This window comes from Periplaneta americana, chromosome 17 (genome assembly GCF_040183065.1).
Source record: "Periplaneta americana isolate PAMFEO1 chromosome 17, P.americana_PAMFEO1_priV1, whole genome shotgun sequence".
NCBI lineage: Eukaryota > Metazoa > Arthropoda > Insecta > Blattodea > Blattidae > Periplaneta > Periplaneta americana.
Window position 1 is genome coordinate 73577480 of NC_091133.1, and position 14519 is coordinate 73591998.

General features: G+C 35.7%; 1 protein-coding gene across 2 annotated transcripts in view; it reads right to left on the minus strand.

The window, feature by feature from the left end:
• Positions 1 to 14519, minus strand: part of LOC138693043 (uncharacterized) — a 245026-nt gene that overhangs the window by 70219 nt on the left and 160288 nt on the right. For both annotated transcript variants that reach the window (XR_011330213.1, XM_069816582.1), the window contains exon 3: positions 5859 to 5971. Coding sequence is in view for 1 of the 2 variants with exons in the window: in XM_069816582.1 (XP_069672683.1) it covers positions 5859 to 5971 (113 nt within the window). In the remaining variant the exon portion in view is untranslated. The remainder of the gene's footprint in view (positions 1 to 5858; positions 5972 to 14519) is intronic.

The window sequence follows — 14519 nt, forward strand, 5'->3', positions numbered from 1 at the left end:
TCACAACAAAACGGTAAAAGCTAGAGCTGTTTTCTTTCCAAAGAATTAAAGACTAATAATGTTTTATTTATATAAGAGACTTACCTCTTCAACTCTGCGAATTTAATCCCAGAATGTGCCAATTAAAATCAATCGAAACAATTTAGTTAAGCAGCTGATTTTAAAATTTTCTCTACACAACAAAAATTAACGTGTTCTTTCTGCATTTGGGCACTGCATAATGTCCCCTTATAGTCTAAGAACAAAGTCCTCGCATCATTCAGTACGTTGCAGCACTTTCCAACGAAATAAGTCGGGTATCCCGTTTTATCATACCATCCTGTTTTATCCAACTCTCCCCTAAATAAACAAATCCTAAGACAGAAATAAAATAATAACGTAATTTCAAGAAACATCAAGGGGAAAAGTTATAAGACTTTAATTAAGCCAATAGTAATAAATGGTGCAGACATAGACGTTAAAGAAGCATACATGTACAATGATTGCCGTTTTTGAAAGGAAGAGTCTTAGAAGTAGGGCTATTAGAATCAGAGATGAGTGGCGGTGCAGATACAACAATGAAATTATGACATTGTAGGACTTGAGACTTTCCCGGCGTAGAATGTGGAATAAAGGCTGGTTCACAATTAACCGGGAACGAGAACCAGAATGAAAACGAGAAGCAGAGGACGTGAATATGAAAAATTTTCATTCACAATAAACCGAGAACGTAGACGACTATGCATATCGATATGCATGTCAATAACGATATGTTAAGTCGATATTACGCATTCTGATATTATTTGTATATAATTGGCCAATGGCGTTCTCTCATGAGTGCAAGGCAGCCAACATAAACACAGGTTAACCAACTTCGAAATTTCAACTGAAACATTTCATTAGGTACGGTACTATAACTATGCCCATGCATCTTTATTATCACAACCTATTTTAAGTCTACCATAACATAAAATAATTAGAGAAGAAACATTTGTAATAGAACAAAAATGAACACAGCAGTAGTTATTGAATTGAAGCATGAATATGTAGTGTGTAATGCAACCAATACAGTAATAAAATATGATTCACTTACGATCGGTGTTCAAAGACGCAGGCAGCTATTGAAAACCACGTATTCTCCTTCATTTTCCCATCTTTATACGCTTATCGTAAACGTGAGGATTTTCCTCAACACTCAATATTAGAATCTCATCAAATAAAACTTGCTCCATGATGCACAGCACAGAACAAAATAATGCATAGGTTATGTCACGGTCTTCTTGCTACAAAATATACGACGACAAAATAGCTTTTAGATGGCAATATAATGAATCTAGTCGGCTGTGATCGGAAACGTGAACGCCAAAGTTGAAACTTGGCCAACTCTCCGTTCCCGATCCCGGGCTCCGGCAAGCTTTTCGTCAATTGCGAATGCTCACATTTAAATGTACACATTTTAACAATTTTACCGTTTTCGTTTTCGTCCCGATACTCGTTTCCGGTTTATTGTGAACCAGCCTTAATTCTTTTCGGGTTCTCAGCCAGGTGAATTGGATAGTTGCTTCCAAGCTTTCAAAGACTAGCTCCGCCATCTTCTTCAGGGATTGAAGTGCCGTGGGACCATGTCTAGCCGGAGTAAGCGGTCAGTAGGGCTTCCAGCTGCGGGCCAATCCGGAGGTAGTTCCTAGTCCCGACCGCCTGCCAAGTTGTGGTCTGTCGAAGCTTGTTGATTACAGGCCGAGTAAGCGTGAAAACCTTAGAGGAGGAGAAGGCCCACCCAAGGGGTGTAATGTCATGTAAGAGGAAGAAGAAAACTTAAATAAACTATTGAGTTGTCTACATACAAGTTCAATTCACTTTAAAAGAGTTTATTTCATTTTAGACGCAGTTCGCTTAAAATTTCCCACTCTGTAGTAGAATTTCTAAAAAATTCTTATTAACTTCCGAGGTTATTCAGGGTCAAAATTCAATGAGGATGAGAAATTGCAGAACAATTTTTTCATGCAGCCGTCTATCACGGACATAATTCTTTTTTATGTGCATTAAATCTACGACATGGGTCTTTCAGCTTTATTTAACTTCCAGAGGAAGCTAGACTAATTATTTTACCACTCTTCAAAATCTATCGCTCTGGGTCAGATTTGAACACCCTAACATAGGTATAGCAGCCTGAGTAGCTCACCATCCCAGCGCATTCTGTAGAAGTATAGAACCGAGAGGTCCACATAAAAGTCTGATTCTTTTGAGAATGGAATATGTATAGAGAATCCATTTTAGGGGGAACAAAAGGTACAAAATAGTGCTGTAACCCAGTTAAATCGGTTGTTTGATAAAAACTGCAACAATTTTCAACTGTCTTGTGCCAGTGACGTCTGAAACTCCATCAACGTGGTACACTTGTGCTTGTAGAGAGAATGAAACTCTATAGCACAAACATGAAGAGAATTTCACTATGGCACGAAACTTTATCAGACGAAACACTTTTCCTAAGCGGCTAGTGCCTTATAACAGGAAACCGATATGCTAATTGTGAGGTTAGGAAAGACGCTGTCGTGATTCGCTGCAGGACTGACCCTATCAATTATCTCACGTGTCTGGCAGCAAGTTTCTGGCGAAAGGCGTGGGAAACCAAGCGACAGAATTAGATATATCTGTAATGTTTTATACAAGGGAATTACGTTTATAATATTACGTAGAGTTTAATTGATTTGCTAGTTTTATTCTCGGTTATTCTGAAAGGCGTCCTTCATCGACGAGAAACATTTTACAGCTATCGTTCATGTAGTTTATGGAGTAGGCTTAAAACCAAATACTTATACTACATACATATGACAACTACAGTGTAATCTCGTTTTGTTTCAATTTCCATTACATTATCATTGCAGTCCTCAGTGGTCCTATGGTTACCAACCTTGCCATTAGATCCGCTTTCTGTAGTGTATGTTCAGGACACTATAAAATGACACCCATTCATCAGGAAACAAAAGGTGTTTTTATTAATATCCCACTTACAAATTATAGAAAAGCAACTGAAGATACAGAAAAATGTAAAAAAAACATGACAACTCAGAATATCAGAGAAATGCAGTTGTAAAGGAAAATTTGCGTACAATGTATGAAAGAAAGTCTGTTCATATTATGATATGAACTGGTGAGACTGAGATAGTCCAAAGACCACAGTTATATTAAAAATGGTTTTTTGTGTGAGATCATTTCTTACATATAGGGGAAAGCTAATATTAAAATATAAAAATTACTCAACAAATGACATAAGTATACGCCGAAGAAATTATGATACCGTACCTAATAGCATTCGACTCTAAACCTTTAAAAAATTCTGTCTATGCACCCCTTCATATAAGTTTATCAAGAATGTAAACCTGAAATTGAAGAAAATAGAGACAGATGTCTTTAAAAAATTGGTTAGAAGTTCGTGTTTCGTAATTAATGAGGAAATTCCTCAGACAACGAAGTATGAAGTAATTGTACATGATATGATAGCACCATGTGTTCCAAGTTCAAACAACTGGCTTCAGAAGCAGAGTGAGCGAGCAACATACTGTAGCAAGGATACAGTAGCCTATGTGTAATATTACAATGCATGGGAGAAGTGGTTGATGAAAATATATCAACTGAGTTAAAGGAAAATCTTTTTGTCTAATGGCTGATGAATCTACTATTATTGCTACTCAGTCTGAACTTTCTATATGTGTGAGATTTGTCTCTAATGAAGGTGAAGTTACAGAAAATGTTTGTGCTTAGTTCCACTTCAAAATACTACTGCAGTAACAATATTTAACTGCATAGAATATGAAATTAATGAGAGGATTGTCATTTGGAAACATTGTTACTTGTTGATGATGTTTCGCGATACTCTACAGAATGACTATAAATTCTGGAACCATAGCTTTGTCAAAAATAAGCCATTTGAACTTCGCTGTCCATGAAGAAAAAATTATGATCAGGCTTAGTTTTTATCTGCTTTTCAGACTGTAGGGAAGATCCTGATAATATAGGCAGCATACCCTGAAAATATTTGCATGTTGGGAAGAGATACAATCACCTTTATTTTCATAGTTCTAAGAGCAATTAGGAGTACCGGCATTCACATCTGAGTTATGATCAGATGATATAGGTTTTGCTTTTTAATGAAATGAGATAATGAAGTTCTTCCCTTACGCGTATCACTCATATTGGTAATTGTTTCACAATACAGCCACTAGACACAGACACAATCACACTCAACTGCCTATTAGTATTTTGAATATAAATTTTACATTTTTATTAGTGCAAAATAAAAATAAAAATATAAAATTTATAGTTTTTCTGCGAGGGTAATTGACTCAGTCTGGGAGTAATACCCCCATGGGCACCTCCTGAAAGAAACCCTGGCCGCAATGTGTCACGTGGAGGTGAATCTACAGTCCACCAGCATGTTGATCATGATTAATGGAAAAATGGTAAAATGATAGCAGTACCGAAAATCTACTCCAAACTCCCGTCTTTTTTAACCAAAAATTCTATTTGGACTCACAAGGCATTACCCCAAGTCTCATGCGTGAAAAGTTGACTTTTTTTCAACCTTTTTCAACATGTGACACACTAAATTTGTAATTTAAAATCCCGCGACACACTCATATAATGTACAGAAGTGGTTCCTAACTAGGGGGATATTTTTTTCATAAGAACAGGTGCAATACGACAGTTTTAAAGGTTGGTTACGGTATTCAGACTTTACTGACTTGGCAACCCTGACTGCGCGCCAGTCATTCTCTTCTCTGCCACTCGCACACCTACACTGCGTTTACTGAATGTTAACTCTTGCGGAGTTACTTTTTTACTACTCTTTTCACTTCTATTTTTCTAATTTTTGCTATGACAACCTTAACACTTTCATTTTCTCGTCACACATCAGCGGATCATTCGCGGCACACGTTGAAAACGGCTGCTTTAACCATTCGGCTAACGGCGCGTCTACATTAATGCAGGCAATATTGTAAATATAATGAAAGTGACAGGGGATTTGTCGAATCCCTATAATTACGTGGAGCGTTTATGCTGTTCTTGATTGCTATTAGACTATGTTAAGATAACTATTTCTGTCTTTATACTCCCCGCATTTAAATTTAACAAGGCGAAGCCTTCTCGTTAATTACTTATAATTGCTTCCTATTCCATGAGGCCTAGTCTCGAGACAACAATGCAATTGAAAGTGGAAACGAATCACACACGCCAATGAGTTGTTTGAAATTGTAATGAATAATAATATGTTATTAGAGAGAAGTGGATTCATTTGGAAATTAATAGACTACCACAGTTTAGTTCTTTAAAACCAGACTATTTTAAATAAACTATTTCTGTCTTTATATTCCCGGCATTTAAATTTAACAAGGCATAGCCTTCTCGTTCATTACTTCATAATTGCTTGCTCATTAAATGAGACATAGCCTCGAAACAATAATGCAATTGACAGTCAAACACTTTACATATTAATATGAAGCCAATGACTTGTTTGAAACTGTAATGAATAATAATATGTCATTAAATAATTGGAGTCATTTGCTTAATTTCACAGTTAAGTACTTTATAATTATACTATGTTAAATGAACTGTTTCTGTCTTTATAGTTCCAGCATTTGTGTATGAGTAATAATTTTTTATTGAATTAAAATTAAGTTGAATATTTCGTTAAGCTTTTACATTTACTATACATATTCACAGTCTGAGCGGAACAGTGCAGCTCTTATCGCTTGCGTGACGTAGCGCGCTTGGATGCAGGAAGCCTGACCAGATCTCGCGAATGTCAAACATATGAGCATTTCACGTTAAAACTGCATTCAAATAAAAAATCACTGAAACGGTTGTTCAAAAAGACTTACCAACTCTTGGATGTACCAAGTGCTCGGAGACTGTTGTTCTTCGCTGTCCAGCAACCTTTCTGGCAGCTGGAAGTCGGAGTCGCTGCTCCAGGAATGGCGTCGCTTCACGCCCCCTGCAACAGAACACATGCTTCAGGAGCGAACGTACAAACACTATCTTGTTATTTTATGACTCGTGATCAATAGTAATGATCTTGCAGTCTGATATTCAGAAATACTGTAACTTATAGAAAGGATCGTCTTCAATAGCAAGAATTTAAATATAATACTACATAGCAGTAGCGGCTGGTGGTCAAAATAATGAGTGTGCTACAATCTCTATATCGGCCTACTGTATACACTTATATGCATTTATCTTAATTTGAGACTCGCCTAGTGACGAAATATGGAGTTCCTTCCTACTGCAGAACTTGTCAATTACCCTGGTGTTAAACGTTAAACACCTCCATCCTGGACATTATACTCTTTTCTATTGACAGTATTGCAAGAGCAGTGAGGCGATCCTGGGACATAGTGTTCCTTAAAAACGTTTTTATGCGTTTCAAGCAAGAAAAACATCTTTCTGGCTCAGCAGTGGTCACTGGTATTGTAACCAAAATATTTAACAACTTCGTTACTTCACAGAATGGATCCCGTGAATTGTTGGAGACTATGTTTTGTAACAATTGAACAGCCATCTATATTTCGGAAGTCGGATCTTCCGTATAGAACTCCAAGTTGTGTCTTTAACATTCTTTTGTTCAGTACAGTATAGCTGTTGACAGCAACTTCAAGTTCGCGTTCAGGAAAATTATGCAAAAAAAATGACAAAAAATTCGCTGTTTAACAATTTTATTGCGTCTAGGTAGCTTAAAGATTGGAAACGATGAGTAGTTTCCTGAATTATACGGTTACATACCTCCTTGGCATCAATTTTCTGGGATTCAATTTTCCGTCGCTTGCTGACTGATTCAGGAGGAACCTCAAAAAACTGGTAGATGGCAGCAGCAGTCGAACATTTGAATTACCGAATACATTGTAAATAGTTCCGAGTTCCTCCACAAACAAGCATTATTTCCTTACGCTTCACTTTTGCAATCTGCAAGCTGTGTTGTGCTGAAGCTGACTACAGCACTTCCCCGCGTAAAAATAGCCAATCAGAGCAGTTATTTCAGCTTCGCACATGCGCATTAACTGTCTACATTTTCATGTAGAGTTTTGAGTAGCACAACGAACCCCCTGAGGCACCAAAGAGCGAAGACTAAACACTCTATAACGCGTCATGAACATAACAACGGGAAATTGTTAAATGGCGGATCAAATACTATGGTATTGCAAACACTTTATTTGAGCAAAAATTATCATTGTGTTGTAGCACATAAGGACGGGCCGCCCCTGCTACATAGTACTCACTATGACTTACTACATAATTCGCCTTAATGGTTATTCATCTTAATGAAAGCCTTGAGCATCTACAGAATATCTCATATACAGTACAATAATCATGCCGCAAGCCATTAAGATTGAACTCCGGTACTTAAACTAATACCAGCTCCAGCGACACCCACTTTGACTTGCTTTTCGAGAGCCGGACATGAGATGGATTCGACTCACTGTGGCCCATGCCGCGTCTATGGTTCAAGTACAGTAGAGTCTCGTTAATTCGAACTACGCGAATCCGAAAATCTGGTTAATCCGAACAAAATTATTTTAAGAAAAAACCTAAATTTATTGTAATAGTATAATGTAGCGAAAAGAAAAAAAAAATGTATATATTCACTCAATTTATTTTACTTTAAAAAATTATGAAAATAGCACATTCGAGGGTACTTACAACAATTAGTGTTTTCTGTATATAATTTACACATCTGTCATGTTCATAAAATCAGTAAATTTCTGTTGTTGCAATGAAGTGAACCTGTTGGTTGTGGTTCTAAAAATAGCAACAAGGTACTTCCACCACCCCACCACAGTCTCTCAGCGCTCGTGAATAGCATGCATTGCATTACAGGAAATATTTCGGTTAATCCGAAAATCTTATAATCCGAATAGGTCTTGGTCCCAATTAGTTCCGATTAACGAGACTCTACTGTACTAGGCGCTGGTCTTCCACCCAGGCGACCCGAGTTCGTGATGGAATTTGCGGTGGACAAAGCAGACGTTACAAAGGTTTCTTTTTTTTCTCGGGGTAGGACTACGTAGTAAATATGCATCTATAGATAGTTGCTAACTACTAGGATCGCTACTATCGCCTCATTACAGACAATGCAAGTCTATTGTTCCTAGTACCCTCATAAACTCAAGCTTCGTGACTGTATATATTAGACTGTGGTAGGACTACTCTCGTTTCCCTCTATCATTCTACCAACTCTCTTCACCTTCCCCTCAATTAATATGTCATTTGCAACAGTTGAAAATAGGTTGTGCGAAGTCCTGCGATTTATCAGGTTACTCGATGCAGATATAGGAAGGGCCTGGGACTCCGAACCCTGGGGTTTATCAGGCTACTCGTCCGATTACGGGACCTGGCTCTATCACGGCTGAGGCATGACAGCTCACCTGCCAGCATCGGATTCGCGAATGTCCCCGGCCACCTGTCGGACTTGAACAATTATCTCATATTAAAAAGCAAGCCTAAGCTCAAGGACCCGTTTCGGGTCCAGCCATTGAGGAGCCAAATCGCAGTGACCCATCGTGCGTCCTCGATATGCGATAATTGTTCCAAATCCGACGTTTGGCCTGAGTGGAATTCGTGAATCCGACACTGACAAGCAGAACATCCTGCATTAGCTCTGGCGGACCGGTAATTATTATTTTCAATATATTTCAGATTATGTCCCTTATTTGTGTGAAATGTCCCTTATTTTTAAGCTCATGTCCCTTGCTTCATTATTGTAAAGGTGGCAACCCTAGATATGACAGTACATTCTCGAAATTGTTCTCTTTCTACTATTTTATCATCATTTCCTTTAGCCCAAAACGGAAAACTACTAAATTTTAACATTACTCCGAGAGAGAAAAAAGAAACAATACGTTGTGTGGGATATAAATCCTATATTTTATATGCGCCTAAGGTTATACTGCGTTTAATATTTATGGTTAGTGTGAACTATTGCTGTAGCAGTAATTCTTATTTTAAGGATATCATCACTGAGACGTTTATATTAAATATTGAGCAATGATGCCTAGTTCATCACGTATGCAATTTGTAGAAGAATAGAAACTATATATTTTTTATGCTCTCTTTAATTTATCACAGACTTTTACAGCAAAATATAGAAGCAACATTCCTATATCTATATAAAATGTGATTGTCATCACACTTTTGCACTTTTCAACCGAGCAAAGGAACTAAAAATTGACATATCTCTGTTCAGTTCCCTTGTAGACTACGTTTCTTTTAACAGATGTAAATTCGTCACTCTAGTTGTTAAGACGTTTAAGCTAAATGTTTTAGGAAATTTAACAGAAAAACACAACCGTTATTCACGTTAAAATGAAGATTGATGAGGCTGTATGACTAAACACACTGACATTTCTGTAAATATGGGAGATGGTAGCTGACAAGCAATACGGTGCATGCACCAGCGGGAATACAGTTTAGATTTCCTACAGACGAACGTACAATTTCTAACTTCTTCCGTAGTAGATTTACTGTACGTACACAATATAAGAGTTATACTGCGTCAAGTTAAAAGTTAATTAAAACGCCTCCAAATATTTTAATAAGTTTTATCCAGCCTTTCCCAGTCTGCAGTTGTGAATGGTGGGATACATTTCTATGCAGCTGATAGGATTAAATCAACAATTCTGATTATTATCACACTTGAATTTTGACGTGGACGAGAAATTACTAGTAAACTTTGCATTCAGCCTCTCATTCAGGGACAGAGTTAGGCTACTTTATGTGTCATAAATATAATAGACATAACTTCGCCTTTTCTTGCTCGGAATGAATAATTGAAATTCAAAGTAATGTAATTCCGAGCACAGCAACCACTTTACTGAAAATTGTGGCCGCGTACGTAACATGGAGGTAGCATTCGACTGAGTAAATCGTCCTAAAATGGAATAAGATCTATATTCTGCAGGGATATGCGTACAGATGTAAAGAAAGTTGCCTTTCTTATACAAAGCAACATTGAGGATCTCTACAAAAACACAATTTGTGTATTTTTAGAAATTAGTTGCCAGTCTAGGAACAAATTAAGTGAATTTTAATGTACTTTTTATGTAACTAAGTTTAGACTGTGGAAAGTACCATAACAATCTAATGGAATTTAGGCTTTTGAGAAACATTGCAGTAGGCCCACCTATAAACAATTCTACTCTTAGATTCAAGGACTAAAGTTACCGGTAAATATATATTTTAACTTAACAGGAAAAATAACAGAACATATAATGGAAAGAACACGCCTGAAAGAATTAGCACTGATAGATTTAGAAAAGTTAATAATCAACTACAGACTTATTGGAAGGAGAAATTTTGAAAGGTCAAGGGGGAAAAAAATTAACTGTCGTGAAATTGAAACAGGTCCATAAAGTCTGACCCTAGTAAATTACAGAGATTATGATGATTATCATGATGAAAAAGAAGAAAAAGAAAAAGAAGAAGTGGGAAAATAATTTCTGACATGATAGTGTCTATGAGATAAAATTAATTATTGTCCTGATTTTTTAAATGTTAGCGAAAATAATGGGCACTGAAGAAATTCCCTTGTGGATGAAACAAAACCAACAAACATGTTTTGTATAACTAGCAATGTTCTTTCAATCTGCATTGCATCTGTCCTGCCAGATACACTTTCCTTCCGATAGAAGGCCGTTTATTAAACTTAAAATAACCCGTTTAATGGCAAACACGTAACCGACAAAATAAAATAGGTACTGACTAAATTTATTGTATTATACACATATAGCTCTAAGAGTAGGCTATCCTCTGATTGAGGTTCTGGCTGATGTACATCTATTACAGGCAGTATACCTCAATTGTTTGTATGCATCCGAAGTGTGACTAATGTAATGTGTAACTAGTCGGCGATGTAAGCAATGGAGGGGAAAGGAACTGGCCATTCTATCCCATTATCTTCTGGCCTAGTTGCCTCATAACTTCATAAGTGATACCTTGTTGATATCATCTGTGATGTTCAGAACTGTCTTCGGACAGTTGACTAAACAACAACTCTAAGAGTTTTGCAATCGTTGTAGGCAATGGTTAAAATTGTCGTCACGTCGTCGTCATCATCGTTATCATCATCATAATCATAATCATCATCATCATCATCATCAACATCAACAACAATTCACGGGTTGTGTTCATCGCTTTTTTGGCCTGGCAATACTTCTCTATCTATCTACTTATAATCTAATATCATTTTCGGTACTGGTACTTGTGAAGTTCAGATCTGTCAATTTTACTATTATCATCAGATTTAAACACAGGGCAAACCTTTGTTAATGTCCACATTTTTGGAAAAGTTTTTGTTTTCAAAATTAAGTTATACAACAAACACAAAGGATACATCAGTACTTCGGAACAAGCTTTCAATACATAAGGAGGTAAATCATTTGGACCTTAAGATCTTTTAGGCTTTAATTTTTTAATAGCAGTCAAATATTCTCAGGCTCAGTTGTATTTTCTATTAGAGGGTTGTGTGATATGTTTACAGGGTAAACCGAACTAAAGTAATCAGCAAACGCTTCCGAAATAGAATTATTACTATAAAAATGAGATCTTGCCTGGTCATTAACTTTGCTCTGGTATTTTTGCTAGTTCTCCTATTTTTATATAATTCCAAAATACTTTAGAGTCGTTTTTAAAAGTATTATCTATCTCGATAACGTAACTACGACACGCATTATTTATCATAGTTTTAACTCTCTTTCTAATTTGTTTAAATTGTTCTTTATTATACTCAGATAAAAATGCATCCTTCTCCTGAAATATTCTTTTAACTTGAGATTATTTATAATTTATTTTGTAAACCAGAGTATATATTTATTTTTAGCTGAAACTCTTTTCTTTGGAACTATAGAATCCATTATAGAATATATTATTGAGAAAGTATGTGTCACCTTTGAGACACTCGTGAAGATCGTGGTAACTTTGTGCAATGCTGATACACGGCCGAAAAAATCTCCTATTTGTTAAATTGCTGAAAACAGACAAAAATATCATACGCATCATATATGTTACACTTTCAAAACGTGATACAAATACTCGTATATGCATCTGAATTACTAATAAGCAACAATACGGAAATTCTAATTTTCTCTAATACTGCAACAGTGAATATCTTCTTTTTTTTTTCTTTTTGCTTGAACATAATCGCAGAACTTGTACTGACACCTATAACAAGAAATCCCGTTCACTGACGCTAAATTAAGCTGGAGAAGGAAGGCTTGGGAGTAGGTGGATTATGCTGATACTTTGATTGGAATGACTCATCTACATAGGAATTACCATTTAAGCCTTCCTTCTCGTACAAGAGTTGTTACACCTGAAAACCGTTCTCTTAATCATTTCAAAGTGCATATAATAATCTAATCTGAAGTTAAGTATGTTTAGGCCATCGTGACATGAGGAAGCTGAACAACAACCAGTTAGATTGACCAACTCAACAACATCGCCAATCTACGCCTTGACCCACACGACAGAGTACGTGCTTTTATTGGAGCTAAATGTCAGATTATATCATGCTTGATACTTGGACAGCAGCAACTTTATCTCGTGTTTTACTACTGTTAATACAGTCTGTCTTTCCCAATTAATAACGCACTACTGCTTTCAGACTGATGACACGGCCATTACGCTAGTCAACTGATGCTGCTGCTACTGCCTTCATATTTACAAGCCATACAACTAAAATGAAAAACGACGTATGTAAAATTCAAATGGCCTGTTGGATTCTTTTGCCATGTCAGCTTCTGTTTGTTGGTGGTATTATGAAGGAGTTGAGAAGTAGATAAATTAGACATGAACGAAATTTTTTCGCGTTTCGAAGTAACTCAGGTCCTTTATCTTGTTCAAATAATATTAGTATTATAGTTTATAGTGTGTTTTTCAACTATTATTATTATAAAAAATGGAATTGGTCAATATGCAACCATATAAAAATGTGAACTGTGCAGTGATAAAGCGTTTCCCTCATAACTAAAAAACTATCCAACATTCTGTGATGAAATTTTTTGTGTGTATTTATGCATGCCATATCTACAATATGATGCAAGATCAATTCCCTACCTTTGATAGATTGTCTGATAAAAAATAAATTCATTTTTAAAAATGGTAAAATATCAGTATTTTCTTCTAACACAAAATAAAAAGAAATATTATTTATTAAGGAATGTAATTGAAAGAGGATGATATTATAAACATGAGTTTCAGCAATAAAATAAAAAAGAGAGATAACATGAAAAAGTTAACAAGTTTATGAGTTATGAGGGAAACGCTTCATCACTGAACACTGAACTACCATTATTTTGAATTTTGAAAAAACAAACAAAAAAAAAAAAAAAGAAAGAAAGAAAATATATCAATATTTTTTTTTAAATCGTAAAAATATATATTTTTTTTTCATACAGCAGAAGGACAGTGTTTAACACATACCAATTTCCATTATTGTACAAGATACAGTAAATGGAGGGAAAAACTGTTGAATATTTCCAAAAATTTAACTGCTATACGCTATACCTAACCCCTTAACGCACCAAATGTACGAGTACATAAAAATTAAATAAATATTGTTTACACTTGTTCAAATTGTGATGAATCGAATTCTATGTCAAATAATAGGCTACTTCAATGAAGTGCCTAAATTAATTTAGTGATTGTATCGTAAGAAGGTAATCTGGGATTGATTGTTTGGTTTCTTCTCAGAACCTATTACATTTTCTCCATACGAAAATAGAATGTGTCTTTAATTTATCGGGAAATTTTAATAAGTGTTTTACAACTTTGTTTGAAGGATAGCTTTCAGTTTAATCAAATTTGAGAAATAATCCCAGTACGTGATTCTAACAATACAACTATCTCGTAACTACGGTTTAACTTTCTGGGTTATGAATTATCAAAGAGGAGTAAAATTCAAGATCGAACAATTTTATGTACACGACATAAAATAAAACAAAAATTATAGTAGTTAATTCTGCTTACACGATGACTTTCCTTACGTACACAGCACTTTTATCGAAGCGTATACTTGCCCACGTTTAATCTCGTGTACCGTTCACTTCGTTTTTTATTCTGACAAATCACTTGCATGAAAACTAGTACACTCTGGTTTGAAACAAGAGTGGGTGATGCATAATACCAGGTTGCAAGTACATCCTCCGTCCTGACAAAGTAATACAGGGAAGAAAATTATGGGTATCCACACAACAATTGAAATACATTCGCTAGTTATTTTTGCTTTTAGTCCTTTGTTTTATACAGTTGGTTTAGGTTTCCCATAAATTTATTCACTTCCAAATGTAAAAATTATATTCTGAATAAACTTGCAAGCCATGTATTCATCATCATCGTACAAACATCTACAATCATGTTACTCAAGGGCAGGCCTATATTTTATTTTGAAATGCTCTATTGTTTCATATAAAAACAATTTTCAACATCAGCAGGGCAGCTTCTAGAAAAACTTTCCAGTGACTGCATCAGCCTGCCATCTGATAACGTTCTATAAA